The sequence below is a fragment of the Onychostruthus taczanowskii genome, unplaced genomic scaffold, assembly GCF_017590055.1.
Source record: "Onychostruthus taczanowskii isolate IOZ18803 unplaced genomic scaffold, ASM1759005v1 scaffold28, whole genome shotgun sequence".
Classification (NCBI taxonomy): Eukaryota; Metazoa; Chordata; class Aves; order Passeriformes; family Passeridae; genus Onychostruthus; species Onychostruthus taczanowskii.
In genome coordinates this window covers 8,496,545-8,517,976 of record NW_024500128.1, presented here as the reverse complement: position 1 = coordinate 8,517,976, position 21,432 = coordinate 8,496,545, and the positions used below count along the sequence as shown (strand labels likewise).

The 21,432-nt window shown below is 38.5% G+C and overlaps 1 protein-coding gene across 1 annotated transcript in view; it reads left to right on the top strand.

Moving 5' to 3' along the window:
* The first annotated feature begins 355 nt into the window (after positions 1-355).
* STAC (SH3 and cysteine rich domain) overlaps positions 356-21,432 on the top strand; it is a 72,566-nt gene continuing 51,489 nt past the window's right edge. The window contains exon 1 of the mRNA XM_041407793.1: positions 356-604. Within this exon, the coding sequence (XP_041263727.1) occupies positions 488-604 (117 nt within the window). The 5' untranslated portion in view covers positions 356-487. The remainder of the gene's footprint in view (positions 605-21,432) is intronic.

Genomic DNA, 21,432 nt, shown 5'->3' with positions numbered 1-21,432 from the left:
CTCCTCCCTCCAGTGCCGTGAGTGTGTGTGTGTCTGTGTATGTGTGTGTCTGTGTATGTGTGTGTCTGTGTGTATGTGTGTGCGTGGCTTGGGCTCGCTGCTTCAGCTCGCTGCCCTCTGATTGTGGGGCTGACGGTCACGACGCCGCTCCACACCTCCAGGCTTCATATGGAGGGAGGAGTGTCGGGGAAAAGCAGGCACACAACTGACCTACAGAACCATCGATAACTTACTCCCTCGCAGCACAATCGCATAGGAAAGGGGAGGGAGGGAGGGAGGGAGGGAGGAAGGAGGGGCAGGAGGAGGAGAAGGGGGGAAAAAAAAAAGAAAATCCAGAGAATTCTAGTCTGGCAAATATAGTGAAACCAAGCGGTCGGAGTTCATTTGCTCTAGAAGAGCAGAGAAGAAAGAGGACATTAAATGAAAAAAAGCACGAACCATCTGTAGCTTTTTTTTCCCCTGATAGTAGCGGTGTTTTAGAGGTAAAATGATTCCTCCGAGCAGCACGGCTGAAGTCAGCGTGGACAGTGTGGAGAAAGAGAATGAAGTGGAGAGCACAGAGCAGCCCCCCTCTCCAGCATCAACTACCAGCCAGGAATCAAAGGTACTCAGAGAATGAGATTTTTTTTTTTTTCCTCTTTCTTTGTTTTGAAAAGAGATGTATTGCTTTGATTTTCATTTGGAGCCCTGTGCCAGGATCAGCGGCAGAGTGCAAGGAGCCACCTCTGACTGCGGTGCCTGCTCCGACACTCCTGCTTCTGAATTCTCCCTGTCACCTCAGCAGTCTGAGCTGGGAAATCCCTGCCTTCTGAGATGTTTGGGTTTGCGGATTTTTGCCTGGGTTTTCTTCTCCTTATAACATCCTGGGGTAGTGACGGGGCTCAGGAAGGGGATCGCTATCAATGGATATTGCTAGCTGTTTTCACACCAAGTATCAGATCACTAAGAGGGTTTTTGTTGGAAAAATTGATTTTCCTCAGAGGTTCATAGAAAATAATTTTGTCTTGGGGATTGGGGTATTTCACCTGACTTTACTTCTCTGGCAGACTCATCAGTGAACTTTCCCTGTTTAATGAGTCTGTTAAAACAGGAAAGTCACAGCTTTATCACAACGAACCTTATGTACACCACACAGAAAAGGATTTTTGTTTTCACAGCCTTTTTTCTGTTTGTGAGTGTTTCAGTGTGGCTCAATTTACCTTACCGAAAATCAACTTTCAGCTCAAATGGCATGGCCTCTGAATTTTTAATTGACTTGCATGTGAAAAGTTTTTCTGACTGCTGGGGTGTTACTTGGAAGATGGAGAGGTAAAAGATAAAGTAGTAACCTTACATAATGAAAGTTCCTTGCAGCTGACTTGGATAATATGCTTGTACTGATCCTCTGTTACTTATGATTGATACCAAGATAGCACCTGACAGATCTTTCTGTGAACTTCATAGTGATGCTGTGTAAATATGTAAAAATAGGGAGGTTCTTGTCACTAGGAGCTTACAGGTGGGTAAAGCCACAGGAGGTGTGAGCAAAACAGCTGCTTGACAGGGAAGGTCTTGTGCTGGCCTGAGTTTAAAGGCAGTGGCTGCTTAGGTCTAATATAGGAAGACTGCTACATTATTCTGCAGTTACAGCTTTCCACTTTCCGGAGAGTGAGTTCAAATTATCTGTCTGTGTGGGTAGAGTTTTGACGCGAGCTTTGAGCTTCTTTATTTTATATATTTATCTAGAAGCTATACTCCAAGGAGGAGAACTGGGGTATTTCCTGTGTAATACAACCTCTTTAAAAGAGAAGTGCTTTTCCAGTAATAATAGCATACAATATTCACTATACATATTTAGCTTTACTGGAGTCTCCCTTGTTCATGGAAAATGAAAAGTAAATGGATTATTGGTATAAGCCCGGGCTCTAAAAGGATACGGTACCTAAATTCCACCCGCCCTGAGTCCACTTCTCTGGAATTGCTGAAGTGTTATATGGGCAGTGGAAAGCTTTGCCCCTAGTGAGGTCCCCAAAGTACCTGCAGCCTTCACTGCACTGCCAGCACCAGCTGCTCAAGTGTTGTGGGCTGTGCGTGGGGCCTCGTGGGCTGTGTGCTCCCCATGATCCCAGCTGTGATCCTCACCCTGTGCCGGAATGGCTGAGGAGTTCCATGTGCCACTTGATAACAATGGTGCTTGAGGGACTTCCCTGCTGGGTCACAGAATGCTGCTCCCAAAAGAGACTGTCATGGATCCAAAACTCAGAGAAAGTGAAGAGCTGCTCAGAGGGTTCCCTCTTGCTGCTTGTGCACCCATGTGCTTCCAAGGATGACAACGGGAATTAGGCACATCTGGCCAGAGAACATATACGCTGCAAACTAGTTTATAATCAATTATCATAATCAAAATTTTTCAGTCTTTTGAGCATTTGAAGAAGTACACTGGAATAGCAAAAGCTATGACCATGCAGTTGATGCCATTACTTGGAGAGAGATATTCTTCGTAAACAAATAATCTGTGTATTCACATTTTAGAGCTGCAAATATGATCAGATAGTATGATGTATTGCCATTTCAATAGATAGAGTCAAAAGAGACTTCTGGTCACTGGAGTAATAAGTTTTCTTTTTCTGGTCCAAGGAAACAGGAGGATGGAAAAAATTCTGTGATTTCATAAAGATATTGTTTATGCTTGGTTTTTTTTATTTTCTAAAATAATTCCTAAGGTACTTCAGAAAGTAGAGTCTGACAGAAGCATAGGTCAGTGCTTTTATCCTGTGGTGTCCCATGCTGAGGGAGCTATCCTGTCATTCACAGGAAACTAAGCTTTCTTCAGGCACTCTCTGCTGCTCATGTTAACAAGTTCATGTCTGCTGCATTTACTGCAAAACTGTTTGTGCAGTGTCTAATTAGCCCATAGCAACTTTTTTTCTGTGGCAAAACACTTCAAACTTGACCATTTTTTCCTCTGGCAAAACACTCCACCTATTATGACTCCAAATATACAAAGAGAACCGACATGGATAATAGCAACCTTCAAAATGCCTTTGAAAACACTTCAGCAGAAAAGCAATTTTGAAAAAAATAATGTCGAACTAATAGCTGCAAGCTTCCTTCCAGTCCAGAGTAATCACAGACATTGGTGGCACATAATCCCTGCTCATATTAAAGTCCAGAAATGAATTTTATCTCGCACCCTCCAGAGCGTACTTGGAAGATGACAGGGAGCAGGTACTGCAACTTCTGACTAGAGCTGAGTTTGAGAGGCAGAACTTCAGGCTGCTACCAAGTAGCTGAAATTTGGAAGGATGACTCTTGTGTGTTAGTCACACAGCTTTGTTGCAGGAAAGAAAACAATATCTTTATGAAATCACAGAATTTTTTCCATCCACTCTTAAACACGTGCTAAAGCCTCCCACCATCTCTTCCTGAGGATTAGGAGCATAGCTGCAGGTGAGCACACCCTGGCTGTTGAAAGAGCCATCCTGTGGTACTCTATGCACTGCTACGGTGCTAAAAACCCTAGATCCTGAGTGACTAAGAATCTTGCACAACTAATAATTAATTTGTTAAACTAATTTATTGGCTCTTGAAAACATTTACTTCACACCTCAGTAAGACTTGAGTGGATACTTTAAAGTTTACCAGGAGAATGACTTTAGGAGGGTACCACACAAATACAAGAAATTGCTGCATTTCTTACATTCATGTAGTTGTAGTTATGGCTCCCACCTGTTTGGGACATTTACACCTGGTTTCCAAGAGGGCAAATTACTAGTTTGCCAAAGTCTTTTGTAAATTTACAACTCAGCAAGGGAGGAAGTCATTAGTTAACGAATCCTGAGGGAAAATTTCTTCTGGGTGGTAGCAATTAAAGACACACTGCATATTTATTTAACCACTAACTTAGCAATATAAGCAGAAATCTAGTGGCAGTAGAGATCATATTTCTGATGTCTTTTATCTAAATGTACCTTGGAATTTAGTAAAGAAAACTAAAATTTCTCTAAAATTAATATGTGTCCATGGAAAGGAATCCTACACATGGCATGATTTCTTTATGTTTGGTAGCTGGCACATAACTCTGTTAACTTTATTCTTGTTTTATTTTACTGACATTTGTATATGAAGAGGAAAGAACCCATTTCTGCTAATTTCTTTAGGTATGAATCAAATTGTTATCACTCTTCTGTGAGCAGTGGCTGGGGTATTCCTAGGCAATAGGGTTATCTTTGAAAATTGCTTTAGCATTTTTAAGTTTTAGAGGACACCTGAGCATCTACAATGTTTCAGCTAGTGCCACTAGAGTGGATTAGTACAGCTGATCCTCAAGCTATTAGAGTTCCACGTCAATATGTTAAAAGTCTTTCAGGCTTTCTCATATACCTCAGAAGGGGTATCAAGTCCTGCCCCTACCATTGCAGGCAGTCTGTCATGTAAAAGTTACTTGTTTGAAAATATTGATGGATTTCTGTGAAGACCAATTTTTTTTTTCCCCCACAGTTTTCTCATTTCCGTCTACTTTATTTGATAAAATACAGCTGTAATTGTGTTGTACTGTAATCACACATCTTTGGAAGGACTCAAAATTTTCCTCTGAACCACAAATTGATGGGTCAAAGAAATTGCTCGCACTCAGGTCAGCTAGGTAATTTCAGCAGCTAAAAAAATTGAAGAAAAAAAATATAAATTAGATCACCAATTGTATATGGTATCTGGACTATGTATTTCAAAAAAAAAAAAAAAAAAAAGAGTCAACCCCAGTCTGACACTTTCACACACTAACTACCTAGTGGACAATATTCAGGGAAATGCAGACCATTATATTCAAATTCAGGTATGGCAATTCAGGAGATGCAACAGTTGTTCCAACATGAGCTAACCTGATTAGCAGTACATAAAATGGAAGTTGAAAAGAGTAGGAAGCCAATAAAAGGATTAAGCATTGAAGTTCAAGATGTGAACTTCTTTTATGAATATCCCCACATTGATCACGAAGACTGAACTTGCATACCTGTCCTGCTGGATCAATAGAGCAATATTGCTTACTTGAGGTTCAAAACCAGGTGTTAATATTGAATATTGAACCAACATAAACAGCTTGAAACTCTTTGGGTTGTGTGCCATTTAAATCGCATAGAACTTGTGCTATGCTGCTAAGCAGAGATCTTCCCCACTTAAAGAGTTAATACTTTATGAGGCTCCATAGATGGGTACTCATCAATATTTTAAAAGGGCAGGCAGTATGGTGTGCAGTTAGTGTTTCACCCTCCACACCAGTGATAAATATCCAGCATTTAAACTACTGCTGTAGTCTTCAAAGGAATACCAAACAGCTTAAAAACATCCCATGAAAGGGGAAGAAAGAACAGTTTTCCTTCTCGGTGTTACTTCCATGCCTCTGTGTCAAATGGTGAGTACATGCTGTGAAGGTAAGACTAAGGGAAACAAATTAGTTTAAGTATTTTTATGTGTTTTGCAACAAATTACGTAAAGGAGAGTTTCTTTAAAGCAGGAAAGTAATACTCTAACCTATCAATGTCTCTTCAGCAGACTCATTCTTGTGTTTACACTTACTTTGACTTTTCTTTCTTATTCTTGTTCTGTTTGAAACTCTGTGGTATTGTTTTTTCTTTGATATATATGTCAGATAAGTTACTAGGCACTTTGAGATATCTAAGACAAAATAGAAATGTGATCCGTTCATTCTATTCACACTTTCAATGGTGCCAAAGTGGAGAAGAAATCTATTATATTTCTACAACCAAAAATGACTTGACTATAATCTGTGTGGTTAAAAAAAAAAAAAAAGGATTTTTAAAATAGTGCAAATTATCACTCATGCAAAACAAATTATTTACACATCTGGAAGAGATTTCAGTCCACTGTCTCAGTCTCTTACACTGTATTCTTCTTCATAAAATAATTCTCTTGAATTCAGCTTTTACCACTACTTTTAAAAAGCTCTGCCAACACCTGTATGACCATAATAATGGCTAAGGGATGTCCTCTACGCTTCATCCTCTTCTAATTCCAGTATACATTTATTTTTTGCCAGCTTGTGTGGCATGTAATTTTAATAATATCGCTTTAGCTTAAACATGTCCTTTCCATGCTTGATGCAGGTTTCCATCACATAATTTACTTTCATATCTCTTACCAACCTTTAATTTTTTTATACTAAATAATCTGGGCTGGGCTGACATAAAATAAACTCTCCATTCTTCATCTCATTATGGTAGCAGAGCAGTGCCCTCATTTCAATACTAAATAATCTTTTTTGAAAAAGAGTGACTGACTTTGTGCATGGTATTCTCTGTGGGAGCTTGTACAGTATCATTAATTCCCAGAAACCTTGCTTCTAACCTTTGTGTCTCCTAGTCACTCCTTGGTGAACCAGAGGTCTCCATTCTATTTTTCTGTAATTTCCAGGGGACCCAGGCAGGATACATTTGTCTGTCTTCATCTGCAGTGGTTTGAATCAGGTCACTGGCACTGAAGTTTGCATTTCCAGGGCTGAATTTTATCCCATTTCCCTGACTTCATCCCTCAAGATCCGGGCCTCCCCATGTGTGACAATGCTTCCTGCCTCAAGTTAAAGAAGCTTCCCCATCTGACCATTCGTGAGCCACTCTGGTACAGTCCCTCTCGGACCACCCAAGCTGGGACCAAGGCCTCTTCCCAGCTTCACATACCACACTCACACAGTCACATCAGGTTTCCTTACCCACTTGACCCCAGATTTCCTATAGCCCATTCTCAGACGTTTCGATCCTTAAAACAATTTAATCAAGATGCAATAGCAGAATAAAAGCTTGAGGTGGTTGCCTCCAAGGAGGGACCCCAAACCAGGGAAACCCTGGGGGTTTACAGCTTTACAGGTAAGCCTGGGAAAGCCTGGAGTCCTCAGCTCCTGCCGTGTGGCTCCTGCCATGTCTCTGGTCACTGTGCCACAGGTCCCCATACCCTTTGTTATACAAGGTCCTGCCACCCAGAGCTCAGTCTGCAGCTGCACACGAAGCTGTCTGTGCTAAATGTATTCCTCAACAGTGCCAGAGAGAAATGGCCTTATGACCTGTGTAATCTTTGAAAAAAATCCAGTAATAAAAGTAAAGAGAGGAATATTGACCCTAAAAGTGCTGTTCTTTGAAGAACTCCACCAATAACCAACCCTCAACCTCTCCTTTCAACAGTATCCATATCCCACTGAACTTTCCATGAAACTTATTTACAACTTTCCTTCTTTTATCTTTTCACTAATAGATTCCCTTTCAGCAGCATATTCAATAATTTAAATGAAATCCAAATAGATACAGTCTACCTTTGACTTAATACATTTTCTAGAAAATTGTCTAGAAAATTGTTCATCTTATTCATTACAACTGATCTAGGAGGATTTCTCTTTTTTTATTGTTTCATTTTGATTTGGTTTTGTCAAAATTTGTTGAGGTCAGATTTACAAATCTGCATTTGCTGAGATCACATTTTCTGCCTCTCAACAGAGACCTCCATTTCACTTTACATCATTTCTGCCTTCATAAAGCTTGTTAAGGAAATTTGTTTCTAGACTTTCAAAGTAAAATTTTATAACAGAGCTTAACTAGTTTATTTTCTCTCTTTCACCTCAACAGACACATTAAACTTCTTTTTTAATGTTGTGCCATAAATTTCTGTAATCTCTTTCCTATTGTTCCTGTTGTTTTTCCCCAGGATCATGGCTCTGGGAAGAAGGTATGCTGAAGTGCTTGCTGAAGGTCCAAACCAGCCTTTTATCCTGTCCTTACTGTACCACAGCCTTTTTCTTCTTTTTCTTTCCCTAGCCCAAATCTGTCCATTGACATCTCCTAAAATACATTTTCAAAGGACTCAGCTTTTCTTGACAATTAATATCCTTTGACTTAAGGAACTGTGCTTGAAAGGTCCAGTTTTATTTCCACAGAGTCTGTTTTACTTTTTTTTCTTTCTCTTGTTCCCTTCCCCACAAGAAGGTGGGGACTCTTAGTCCAAATTTACTTTTTGAGGTAACTATTTTCATGCAGTTTTCCAAGAGCACACATTCACAGAGTCTTTTTATTTATCTTCATTTCATAGAATTAGTATTAGTACTAATACTAATTGTATTAGTATTGGAGGCATTATATGTCTCTTACTCATCCAAGCACATTCAAGACAGCTCTGCTGTTTTCCAGACCACTGCTGAGACATCCATAACTTCCTACAGTTAAAAGTTCAGGTCCTTCTGTGTCACACTCCAAAGAGTGATGCGGTCTAAAATACGCCTCTAAGTATCTGAGAGTGCTGAAGGCCTGAAATTTCTTCAGGATAATGGAGCACATCAGTTTTGGATTTTTGAAATCTAAAACATGGCTTAGATGTTCATTTTTCCTGTGCACTTTATTTAAATGCAAGTAAGTTGTAACTACTTGATAGAAAACTGTAATTCTTTGTATGACAGGGATTTCACCTACTGCCTAGGACCCATTGCTGCATACTCCTGATAGGTATAAGATTGCATATTTGATAAATTTACACTCATGTTTGTCAGGCAGAGGACTAGGCTTCCAGATGTGAGTGTGAGTTGAATATTCTTAACACAGTACTCAGTCCTGCACAACTTCCAGTTGCATAGGCAAGAAGTCATTCAGTGTTAAATAAGCACTTCCCAGGAAAGTGCTGAAGCATAAGCAAATGTTGCATGTTCATTAGCAAAGAGGACCAGCTGTGAAAATGAGAAATCTGTGTGTGAGTGATTGAAATAATTTGAATTTGTTTTCCTTTGACATATGCCTCTGTTGGAGGAACCTCCCTTTGATTCAATAGACCAATTGAGAGAGTAAATGCTCCTTGTCAGGGAATTTAACTCAGGAACCCTGTAAAATATATTTACAAAGGATGTCTGAAAAACAGATTTCTTGTGTCTCTGACATCAGCAGTTAGATGTGACAAATAGCTTGCCCATCTTCTTATTTATTAAAATAAAATGAGTTTCATGTCTGTAGTCTCACATTACTAGAGACTCATGGAATTTTTCTCCCTGACAGTTCAGTATTTCTTAGCTGACCTGTTTTTAAGTGATGAGAGTGGTTTGCTAAGTACTGTCAAGTGAAAGTGCTACTGTTTAGGGGCTGCAGTGGTGTTAAAAATACCATAGCATGAATAATTGTGAGACAGAGGTCTTTCCCAGCCACAGGAGGCTGTAAGTTCAATATGGAATTGCAGTCCTTTAGGCAAGTAACAGCAAAAACTTTAATGCTTTTCTTTTTTGTAGATATAATATGCTCCATCTCTGAGTGCCATTTAAAACCTTTATTAAAATGCAACACATTCACTCCTTTATTAATAAAGATCATTTTAGCAGTCTAGTATTCTGAACAGAAAAGGAAAATGAAGCTGACCTACAGTAACTGATGATTAGGCTTAACTAAGAAAGGAGAAAAATTACTATAAACTGGTTTTCACAGAGCTATTCAAATCTGCATTTAGAGTTTTTTTCGTCAGAGTAAGACAAAGAAATGTATGCTTTGGAGGCACAGCTACAGGTGAGAGGGCAAAGTCAACCTGAAAGACTGTTAGAGCAAATACTGTTAAATATGGTCTTTTTTTTTTTTTTTTTGCAAAAATTGCTCATTCATAGTGAAGGGAGACATCGGCTTTTGTCAAAAAAGGGCCAGATTTCTAGTGTGATACAAACAAGTAACCTTCTAAAATGTCAATTATATAGGTGTACTATTCATCATTGATTTGCCAGTGTTTTCCCTGCCAGTTTAAATTCTGTGGTACCCAAAATCAAAATAACTTGCGACTGAAATGAGAGTCTAAAAGCTCTGACCCAGCCTCTCTTGCCTCTCTGCATACAGTGAGAAACAGCCCCGGACCGGGCATCTCTATGTTCACAAGTAAACAAAACATTCAGCATGGTAAACCTGTCAGTGTCCCTGACTGCTGTGCAGTTACACTGAGAATCCAGTTGTTAAGAAGTTTCAGGCTCAAATGCATTTTTAAAATGCTCTTACTCTTATCAGCTAGTATCAGTCAACTCAAGGACCTGGCATATACAATTTTTGTTGTATCTCTTAGTGTACTTATTTATATTATTTATAAGTGGTATTAGATAATTTCTCACTTATGTTCACACAACATCTTTTAATTTAAATTATCTCATTAAGGAATAATTTACGAATAAACATAAGGTGACTTGTAATGATTTGCCAAATATTTCTGATAATGAGCATTCCAGTGAAATGCATGCTTTTAAAAAAAAGCACTTACTGTTTATTTTTCAATGTCAAAACATCTGGTCCTGAGGATTTGTTCAGATTCTTAATTGTGTAAACTTTTGCTAAGGTGCTTTCCCTGATTGCAAGTGAAATTTCCAGACAAAAGAGGAGGGAAAAAAAAATGCATCCCAGGTTACATTGTACAGCCTCACTTGTAATTAGAGAACATCTATAGGCAGGTAAGTTAGTAGTTCAGGCCTCCTCTGTTATAAATGGAACACCGACCAAAGCTGTTTTATTAAAGGTGACTTAGAGGAAAAGCCTGCTTTGTGTGATCTAAATTAGCCTCTCTGAGCAGAAATCTTTTTTCCATTGACCAGGGTAGGCAGGTACAGCTGAGTTAAAAGCTCAAATTTAAGTAAGGTGACCACCACCGAGATCCTGTCAGAGTGAGGTCTTGAACCTTGCCTACAAAGACTGGTCAGCTGTCTGTTCCCCTGCATGGCTAGTCTGTCTGACTTTCCCCTCTCCTGCCCACAGGTCTCTAAAAGACATTCTGAAAAGCTGCAGTTGGTTTTAGGTTTTTTATGCCAACGTGGAACAAAATCATTCAAACTTTGAAAATTTTTTGCTAAGCGAAACTGCTGTTTGCAGACAGTCCTATAATGGAAAGTTATGCACCTGTGAGAAAAAGAGAGAAAAATGTGAGCCTATCTAGGCTTCAGAATGTGAAGTGCTGCTGTTAAGCTGTAGGCACAAGATGAATCAGTTTCACAAAGTATGGGCATGCAGGAGTCTTTGGCAGGTTCACAGCAGTTAGATCTACCTTCTGTAGCTGGTTATAATGACAAATGGATTTCATCCTCCTGACCATTAAAGATCCAGGGAAACAGTTAACTTTTGTGCTACCTCGCCCACTCACACTCTGCCTTTCAATGATTCTCTCTTCCTTCTCTGTTCCTATTCTCGCACTAAACCATGACCAGGCTCTCTGATACAATGAGTCTTTACAGGAGAAACTTCCATGTTTCCAGGCTTAGCCAAGTTTAGACATTTCTGTTAAGAAAATGGATGGTGGTTCTTCTCTTAGGGAAAAGGACCTTTCATAAACACTGTGTGGATGCTGACGCTCAGGCTATAAGTACGCTTGGAAAAAAAGTAAACCCCACAGTTTGTACTTTCCCTTTCAGCTGTACTCAAGCTGTACTTGCATTATTCATAGAGGAAAGCCTTAACTTCCATTTAATTTCCTCACATATTCTAGTTTTACATGGCCTGTTCCTCGTGTGTGGATACCTATTTATCCCTTGATGTAACCTCATTGTCTCTTTATATGTCTATTCAGGAAACTATACACACATTTAAAACCTGAACAATGAGGTAATACAAAACATATTTCTTCTCCGTATGGAGAAGAAATAAAGCCCTTTTCCTAGTTTCCCCATCTTGTCACCTCCTTTTGGGGTAGGTAACTGAGGACCAGTGCTATTCAAAACAGCCCTTTTCAAGTGCATAGCTGCTGAAAAATCTTTTGAGCTCCTGCCTTCCCCAGAAGCTTAGGTTCCCACAGACTTCTTCAGACTGCAATTCTGCCCTTCAACAGCACTGGCTTTTTTTAGCAGTACCTACCTGGCATCCAAGAAAAATGCTCTGGACATCTTCCTTACATGAAAGCCAACAGCTCTAATAGACCTACCTGAATCCTGTTAGAATGTAGAAAATTTAAAAACATTTCATAAAGGTCCAAAAAAATTACAGTCAAACCTTAAAGGAAAAATCTGTATAGAGTAATTTTCCTCAGAGGAGAATGCACCCATGACTAGATGCTGGCCATAAGAAGTAGCCACTCAGTCCAGTCAAAAAAGCATCAGTTCTTTTTTAAACAAGATGAGAAAGCTAGCCTATTTTTTTCCTGGCATTGTAGGGAACACACTGTAATAAACACAATATTCCCAAAGTAGCAATAGAGGTAATGTCATTTTATCTTTACTACCAGCTGCTGAATTCTAGAAAAAAAAAAAAATCTCCTTTCCATGAGTTAATATCTCTCCAGTACAGTCCCACACATAGCCTCTGCTGCATTTAAAAAACGCAGCTGATGGGAGAAAATTGATATAAATCTCAGAATTTAGCACTGCCCTTGTTTTTTAGTTCAGCAGTAGACAGTAACTGTATTTCTGCTGTAATATTTCACATGCCTTATAAGTCAGTGTTACTCAGCTATCAAGAATTCAAGAATTGCACCGACTATAAGAGTAGAATAGATGAGACAAAGGAAGTTCTTAGTGAAAAGAACCCCCACTTTCATAGGATTCATATTCACATTCTTTAAAACTCTTTCTCTTAACTTGACTTTCCTTTTTATTTCCTTCTATGTCCCTGCTTTCCTGCCTACCTGAATCCCTCATGCAGCCCCATGCAATATGCTGCTCCTCTTGAAGTCACAGATATTATTTTTGTCAGACAAGGCATCGCAGTTTTACTGGTTCCCTGACTCTCCTATCAAAGCAATAACTCTTATTAAATTAAATAATTGGTAATTTATGTCAATGACAACAGCTCTTTTCTCTTGCAACAAAATTAAGAAGCTTCATTTATTAGGTGAACACAACATCATGACAGTATTACAAGATTTTTTTCAAAAATATTACTATAGTTATTAGATGTTTATGTGCAGGATTTCATTAGGAGCAGTTTAACTTTAGAGAGTTTTGAGGAACTTTAAAAAAAAGTCTTAATAGTCAGAAAAAATGTAGTTCTTTGGAAAGAGTTATAGTCTTATTTCTCTACTTTTCTACATATGTCATCCTGTATGTAACCATCTTTTTACACAAAACCAGCTATCTCAGTATGAAACCACATTTTTACAGTTCAGTCATTATAATCTTGAAATTTTGATAGAGGTAATTTGAGAAGGAAAATTGTGCAGCTGGTGAGGATAAAAATAAAATGGTTTTGTGTTGCAGGGTTGATCTTGAAACAGTAGCTGGCTGAAGATATGTTCAGCATCTTGGAGGTTTAGAAAAAAATACAAAAGAAATGGAACAGCCTGAGGCAAAAGGAGTCAAAGATAGATCATAAATCTCAAACTTAACAACTCCTGCTAATTAACATCTCCAAATATACGTGTTTACATTGTCAACTTTTTGAAGTAGTGTTTAGGCCTTCAAATGTCTCCATGAAGTGCCAAGTAACTGTGTGTCATCTGCATGACAATATCATCACCAAGTTAAACAGATTTTCCATGTGGAGAATTGGCCTATTCTTTATGTAGGACATTGAATGCAGTTTTTGCTTGGCATAACTAAAAAGTCATGACAAAAAGACAAAAGACAGAGTTAGATGGAAGCTTTCTGTAGCAGTATCAGATTCATTGGAAACTGGTACTACAAGCATAGTTTTCCCAAAAAAATTTCTGGAAATGCTTTTTGAAAATTAGAGAGCTACTACAGTAGATTTGTTTAAAGGGATAAATGCATACTGTAAGTTGCACTTTGAGAAGAGCCTTAATGGAAAATGTACCAGATCTGGACTGGATCTGAAAATAAACATATTTTTGTCATGGTGGACAGTAAGATAAATGGATGCAGAACAAAGGACAAGGAAAATGTTATCAAGGTAGAAAAAAATTTTAGTTGACACAGCATTTGTTAGGTATGTGGTAGCTGCTATAGGAGTTAAGAACTGAAAATACAAGATGAAGGACACTCTGTAGGAGCCCAGGTAAAACATGGAGAAGCCCAGACGATTAACTAGCTTTGCTCCTTGTGTGCTATCAGCTCTGCCCCCAGATCCAGGACTTCATGCCAGAGTGGTTTCAGGGCAGCAATGTGCACCAGGACCATATGGATCCTGTCAGATTTGTGGTGTCTGAGCCGCCACTGCCAGGGTGCCCAAATGTCCTGGCTGGCAAGAAGCAGAGTTCACATGATGAGACATTGTTAGTCTTAGGCAGGGGCAAAAGGAAGATAAAAGGCAACGAATTTGGTACCAGATTGCAAAACTATGCACAAGAAGAGGAAGGGAACCATGAAAAAAGAAAAATTGGAAGGGAACCAACAAAGACTGCTAATATTCTGTAAAATGTAAGTTCCTATGCCATCTCTCACAGAGAAGGGTTTGAAATGGAGACATGAAAACAAGTTGTAAAATTTGGATCTGAATCCCTGTTTGTGAACAGGCAACAAGGAAAAGAGTGAACAAAAACCTGTGCAATCATGTAAGACAAAATATTGGCTTGTGGGCTTCTTTTAAGCACCCAAACTCTCGCATTGTCTTCTAGCTCTTTCTTTGACTGAAAAAGGAAATGATATCATCTCAAAGTTAAAGCTAGGCAAGAATTGGACAGAATATATTCACACAAAATATGAATTGATACAATTGACCAGGAAGGACAGGAGAAGCAGAAACATAATGTCACCTGGATCTATCTATAATTGGTTGTGGAGCAGCACAGTTTAGAAAAGAGTAGTTTAAGAAAAAGATGAGGGAATTGAAAAGTCAGATAAATTCGTCTGGGTAACAGAATATCAAATGTGGCCAAGTGTTTTTTCATGCTGCATGCAGAAATCCTTTCATTTTAATGCGCAGTATAAAACATTTTAAAAGTTTTATTTCAAAACATACAGACAACAAAAAAACCCTCCAATAAGCCATCCAAACCCTGAGCTTTTACTCAGGATACATGCTCACTGAAGCCAGTGGGAGTTAGCAGTAAGCAAAGATCTTTAGGATTTGGCCCAGTGACAATTACTTTGTTGTAGAGCTGAGCACTTGCATGTTTTCATTGCGAAGCAATTTTAACAGTGTAAGTTTTGAGCCCCAGAAGTAAGAGTGGAAACACTGACAGAGTATTAATTATAACAACTCCCAGCAGGTCTTAGACTTCTTTTTTGTTTTAAGATGACACAAATGTGATAATTCAGTATGTGGGTTGTGGTGGCCATGTTAATTTGCCCTCAGTTAGTATCAGCCTCTCTGTGAGATGTGTTTCCATATTTGCTTCAAGAGATAAACTACTATTTAAAGTATTATAAACCAGCTCTGTTTAACAAAAATAAAAGAAAAAAAAAAGAAAAGAAAATCGATAAAATATATTAGTGGAAACTATTGCCGTGGGCAGTATTTTTTAGCAAACACTGTTGTGTTTTGGGCTTTTTTTTTTTTTTTGGAGGTCCAAGGGTGCCGTACTGAGGTAGAAATCAACAGGGGAAGTGCACATTTCATAGAGGTACAGACATGAGATACAGTCAAGGATGATTAGTCTTGCATTCACAATCACATTCGCTCCAGATTATTCATGAGAAGGAAAAGAAACAAAACTCAGGTCCTATTATTATCAGTCTGGAAGACTCTCAGCAGGTAGTAACCAGTGTAGCTTCTTTCACCTCAGCAGGGCTTCCTGGATTAAAATCACTCTGAAATCCAGCCTTTTAATCTCCAAATTTCATTGTGCCACATCCACCACAGCAAAGATTAATAAATGACTGAATCAGGAGTTACCAAAGAGCTCTAAATTTACCATTTAGAAGCTGAAATGGAAAAGAACTATCCAAAAAGAGATGCAAAATATGGGATTCCCAGAAGGGACCTCAGAGATAACAGTCAAAATGCCTTCTACATCCAGAGGCAAGAGATAACAACATCCTGATAGAGACAAAGTATGGAGATGACTGGCTGCTTAGCAACCAGGTGCCTGAGGTGGACCCCAAAGTACAAAACAAGATGTTGTAAACACCTACCTTTCTTGAAATTGAAAGTACAGGCTGATTTTTTTAATTTTTTTTTTTTTTTAATTGAAGGACTATTCCTAACTATCTCTTGCTTTCTTTATGAGCTTTTGTTTTGATTTCAGGAGGAAAAATTTGAGACGGTTCTATTGTCAGACCACGAAAGGGAGCTACATAAAGGTCTGCACCAGACACCTTTCATAACCTGAATTATAAAGGATGTCCTGCAGCTCATGCCACCCATGTGGAAACAGTTATTTAGCAGCAGGGAGAATAGAACCCTGGATATAGCTACAGGATTTGTAGCCTTTGCTCCTGAGAGAAGCCGCCTGTCTTCTGTTAGGTGAGGCAGCAGGGGAGATCAAAGAGACAAAATATTTTGCAGTCCTGATATTTGATAATGACTGAAGTGTTCTGTCGTTTGATTTGCAAATTGTTTTGTTTTATGCACATGTTGACAAAGGAGGGAGAACTGATGATCAGTGAGCTCAACCTGGTGAACTCAGTAGATCTTCTTTTGGGACTGTTAATCTGATTTTTGTCAATTGGATTACAAACTTCAGAAAGCTCCAGTACAGATTCTCTGAAAGACACTGTGACTTGTTATTTTGAAATACTGCAAATTTGAGAAAGATTCTCTGCTAGAAGCAGTCTGAATGCAAACCATGATTGAGAGTTATTACAAGCATCATCCCCACAAAAAATAAACTTGAATCAAACCTGTTAGGAAGTTTGAAGAAATAATGATAGACGCTAGACCTCATTAAGATAATGTAATATGCACTCTTTTCTTTCTAGATTACTCTTTCTAATACAGCTTGGTTAAAAGAAATCAAAGGAATATATCAAAATAGAGCTGTTCAAAAACAAAAGCAAAATTATGTTAGATATAAAATTTTAGAGTTTGGGTGTGAATTATACTCAGTTTATGAAAAAAAAAGTCTTGCATTTCCTTCACTTTCATTCATACAAGTATTTATTTTGCATATGTTTCCTCCTTTTTATAAGCTATTTTAAACTTTTTTAATTACTGTGAGTCTTTTGAAGTTACAATGAAAATATAATTTAGCAGGGTAAGTCACAATTACAGAAAATCTAATAGAGTGTCTACACTTTTTATGCCTTAGGACTAAGTAGAAAGTTCTAAACATAATAGAGAGATTTCCCTGAGATTTGATGTCAATTGATACACTTAATAAATTGTGTTTCCTCAAATCTATCACTCACTGGACTGCATTACTTTATTTGGTCATATGTGATGCTGAATTTTGAAGATATATAAAGGAATTCAGATCACATAGGAGACTTTTCATATTTTCAGGCCCTGAAACTTCATGTACTTTATTTCACGTTTACCTCACATATTTGCCAGTCCTGGTTCCTTGAAGGGTTAGAAGATGACACACATTAAAATGTAAGATAAGTTCAAACCAAGTGCAGGAGCAACTGATGAGCACCAGGTGAATTTTTATCTTGGTTTAAATCAAAGCAGAGTCACAGAGAATGAACAGCTCTGCTAAGCAAACTGCCTGTTTGGCTACATGTGGAGGCTGACCTCTTGATACATCAGAGGTCTGCTAACTAGAGATGCAAATGCACAGCTGGCAAAGATGTAGTACATCAGGAGAGGGCTGAGGACATGGGATTCACACAGACATTTGTTAGGGTAGTGACACCTGGGCATCCCTTCAGATTTCATGCTTTCAAACCCTGATGCTCTTTCAAGGATTTTTGCTGCTAAGCTCTGTCATGTCAATCAGAGCATTTCATTGTAGTTTAGGACTCTATGTGTGAAACAAAACCACAGAAAGAGCCCTGCCTAGAAAGGTTTATATTCTAAAGAGGTCTGAGAATCTGTGAGTGGATTTAAAAAATAATAGAAGAAAGGGAGGAGAATCTAAGGACGATGATCAGAGAGCTGCGAGAGCCAAACAGAGTAGCTGAAGGTACCAATGAATCACTAATAATATTATTGGTAGGTATTACAAAAAAATGGCTCCTCTTTGACTATTTCAGTACAGTATTCAAGCAGAAAGTTTGACTTACTTACTTTTTACAACACTAACAAACATATTTGTTCTAACAACAGCTATGCAATCTGTTTGGGAAAATACAAATATAATACATAGCAGATTCTTCAATAATGAACACTCCCTCTTTGTCTGTAGTGGATTAAAAGGATACAGCTTCCAAGAGAGCTGGCTAGAGCAAACACGTCTTCATGATAGGGTCAGATTCTCAGACTGTATAAATCATCTACAATTGAAGTCAGTTTAGCTAATTGTACTAGCAGAGTACTTTGACTATTTATTATTTAGACAGAAGATGGTAGAAAAGAAATCGGCTTTGCTTGCAAAGTTTTATCATGGGTGCTTTGCCAATAAACAATACAACCTCTTAAGTATTAGAAATATCCTTTTATCTTGTTAATGTTATAAGACATAGTACTCCTCTCATCAGCAGGCAAACGCACATATTGTTTATGAAACTGTGTACTGCCTTTAGGCATGTTATAATCTTAATTTTGCTCATTAAAATGTCAAGGCAGAGCATTTTCAACTCAAAATCTGTAAAAAACCTGCTCTTGTCTGTCCTCAAAAATCACTTGCTCTCAGTTTTAAGAAGAAAATCATTAGCCTTCATGCTCACAAAAAGTAAGCACTCCTTTTTGAGCTGGTTCCCTGTTGGCTCTAAATCAGCACAGCTAGCTAGAGCCCAGAAATGCTGCCAGGGTAGCTCACACCCTGGTAACATCCAGTCCTTCAACAATGCAAGTAAACAACTGAAGTATGCTCGGAGAGTTGCTAATACAAATTGTCTGTTCCTTGACCCAGAAAATGGACTGTACTCAGTAAAGGAGATGCCATTCATCAAGGCTTTGTTCTCTCCCTTATTTGAAATGCTTTTGGTCTGAATCCCTTTCTGTAATAGCCCCTGTACCTGACATTCTCTCTAGCAAATCTACACAACATCATCTGAGCCATGTGTGTTAAGTCCTTCTTTTATAACAATGTTCTTTTATAAAAATGTCATATATTGAGAGTCAGATTATTTGGAAATTTGCTCTAAGAAGCTGCAAGGAGGAAAAAATGGTTCCTTACAGAAGGTGGATGTCTATCTCACAGCAGAGTGAAATCTGTTGACAGAGCATTTTTAGGCTGCATACTAAACAAAATAGCTACATTTTATAAGGCTTGCAGGATTCAAACTGGCTTGATGGCTCATTCCAGCTCTGTTAATACCCTGAATTACTTGTAGTGGATCTAATGATACTGTTACACCAGAGTAAAGAAAAGGCTAAAGAACAGCAAGCAATAATTTTTTTGCTTATTGCTAGTCCAGTAGCAATATAGCAAACAGCTGATATCTGAAAATAAGGACTTGGTTATATAGTGAGTCGGTGAATTAGGGTTGATAAGTAGGACTCATTTATTCAACTCTCCTGGAAAACAGTTAAGAGTGGAAATGTACAAACAATCTCCCCATAGGCCCCACACTGCCCAGGAGCCTCTGCTGCTGGAAAGGATGGCTAGCAGTGACCAAGAGGACAACAAGACCAAGGGTGCTGGGAAATCACCTGATGTGTGCACACTGGGGGCTCAGCAGACCCTGCTTCGTTCTTCCCATCCACTTCTACTGAGCTGACTGCTAATGTAGGCAAGCTGGAGAATCAAGGGGAAAATTGTTCCTAGATACCAGGGAGCACTTAGGAGCCTGAACAAAGTACTCTGCAGGGTGGACACCTATCTTTGTAATTGCAAAGCTAAGGATTATGGAACAGCTCAAATCACATCTTTCCGATTTTCATGGGAACTTCTTAAATGAAAATTGTAGAAAAGCACTGGGTGCTTCCAACAATTGCATCAAATAAAGTCCTGGTGAGGACAGGTGCAGTTTCCATTCACAGCAAAAGCAGTGGCACATAGCTAGCACTAGCAATGAATTTGCGTAGCTGTTCTTTTACTGCCTTCTGTTTTCTGCTTACAGCAGCTAAAGAGTTGTAGTATAGGGGAATTAGGAATGGAGGAGTGCTGATAACAGAGCTTCCTGATCCCTTGAAGCTTGAACATTCAGTGACTTGGAGGAAAATTGAGATTGTGCTGCAAGATACAGGGAAAAAAAGGTTAATCAAGCTCTGAGGTTGAGCTATTGCTCTTATCTCTACCTTGCCTTTGGGGTTAGTATGTGCAGTCACTGTGAATATGTGTGACTGATAAAAAGCTTTTAACTAGAAACAAAGATTTTCCCCTTACTCTAATTTCAAACCACAGGAACATCCTGGCTTTAATATCAAGGGCTAATGTTTCTGAAGTGTCAACATTGTGAAGTCTCATGATGCTACCACAAGTCTAGAAAACCTCCTGTGCTTTTGGGAATGTTGTTTTTATTTAAATGAAAGCTAAATTGTAGCCTTGCTCACAATGGAGAAAATGTGAAAGTCTTAGGAGATTATTTCAAATATGTTTCTTAAAACTTTCTTGTGCTTGGTTTAGCGGTTGTTTCAGTTTCAATAAATGATTTTTCACTGAAGAATTGAAGTATTGAGTGTAGCACAACACTAGCTACAGAGTTTTTTCACAAAGTTTTGTAATGCTTCTTTATAAGGTTTAACTTTGGACTAATTCGCTCTACAGAAATAAAGCGTAAATAATAAAATTTGCTTATGTTCCTCTCTATTAAAAGACATGATTCCCACCTCAGGTGAATGTTATAGCAGCTGTGGCATCCCAAGTGCTTTAACTCAGTTTATAGCAGACCAAAATCAGACATATATTACAAACCTGTATTTAACTACATTTGAAATCTGGCAATAAAAGAATGGGGATAATCCACAGCAAATTTCAAAATGAGGAGATGGTGATATTTAAGTAAGGGAAGTGATGCTTACACAAGTGCAGTCTAATAATTACTTAAGCTTTTATGGTTTTATAGTTTATACAATATATATAACAACCAGCCCTTGCCCTCGCTTGGGCCAACTTTTCCTAAGTAAACAATCACATACCATTGCCCCATTTCAAATTCTCTCATGAGTCTAATATGAGAAAGGAAAGTTGGATCTGATCTTAAAACCTGATGCCAATCTTCTACGGCTCTGTATGTTCTCTCTTACGCATCAAGGGCATAAAACCTGTTGATCTGAGAAGTATTTTTAACAGTAAAAGTGTGTAATTAGCTGTGCAAAATGCTAGATTTTGCCAATATTCTTAATTTTCTCTGAGTCACTTCTCTAGGCATATAACCTATTTGGGATGTAATAGTCCCAGACTTCCACTGGTGTATTAGCTACGCAACAGAAGCCAAACATGCAGGTGTCTTCCAGTCTAAATGCAAATGGGCATGAAATCTGTATTTTGGCTAATGAAAGGGATATCCATCTTGTCTGGGAATTATTTAACCACATGAACCCAGGATGGTTCTCGATGAGTTTCAGAAAGGGCTGCCAGTTTGCAGAGGTGCAGAGGTGCCTACCAAATATGTGAAGGTGACTTGCTCAACTCATTCTTGGG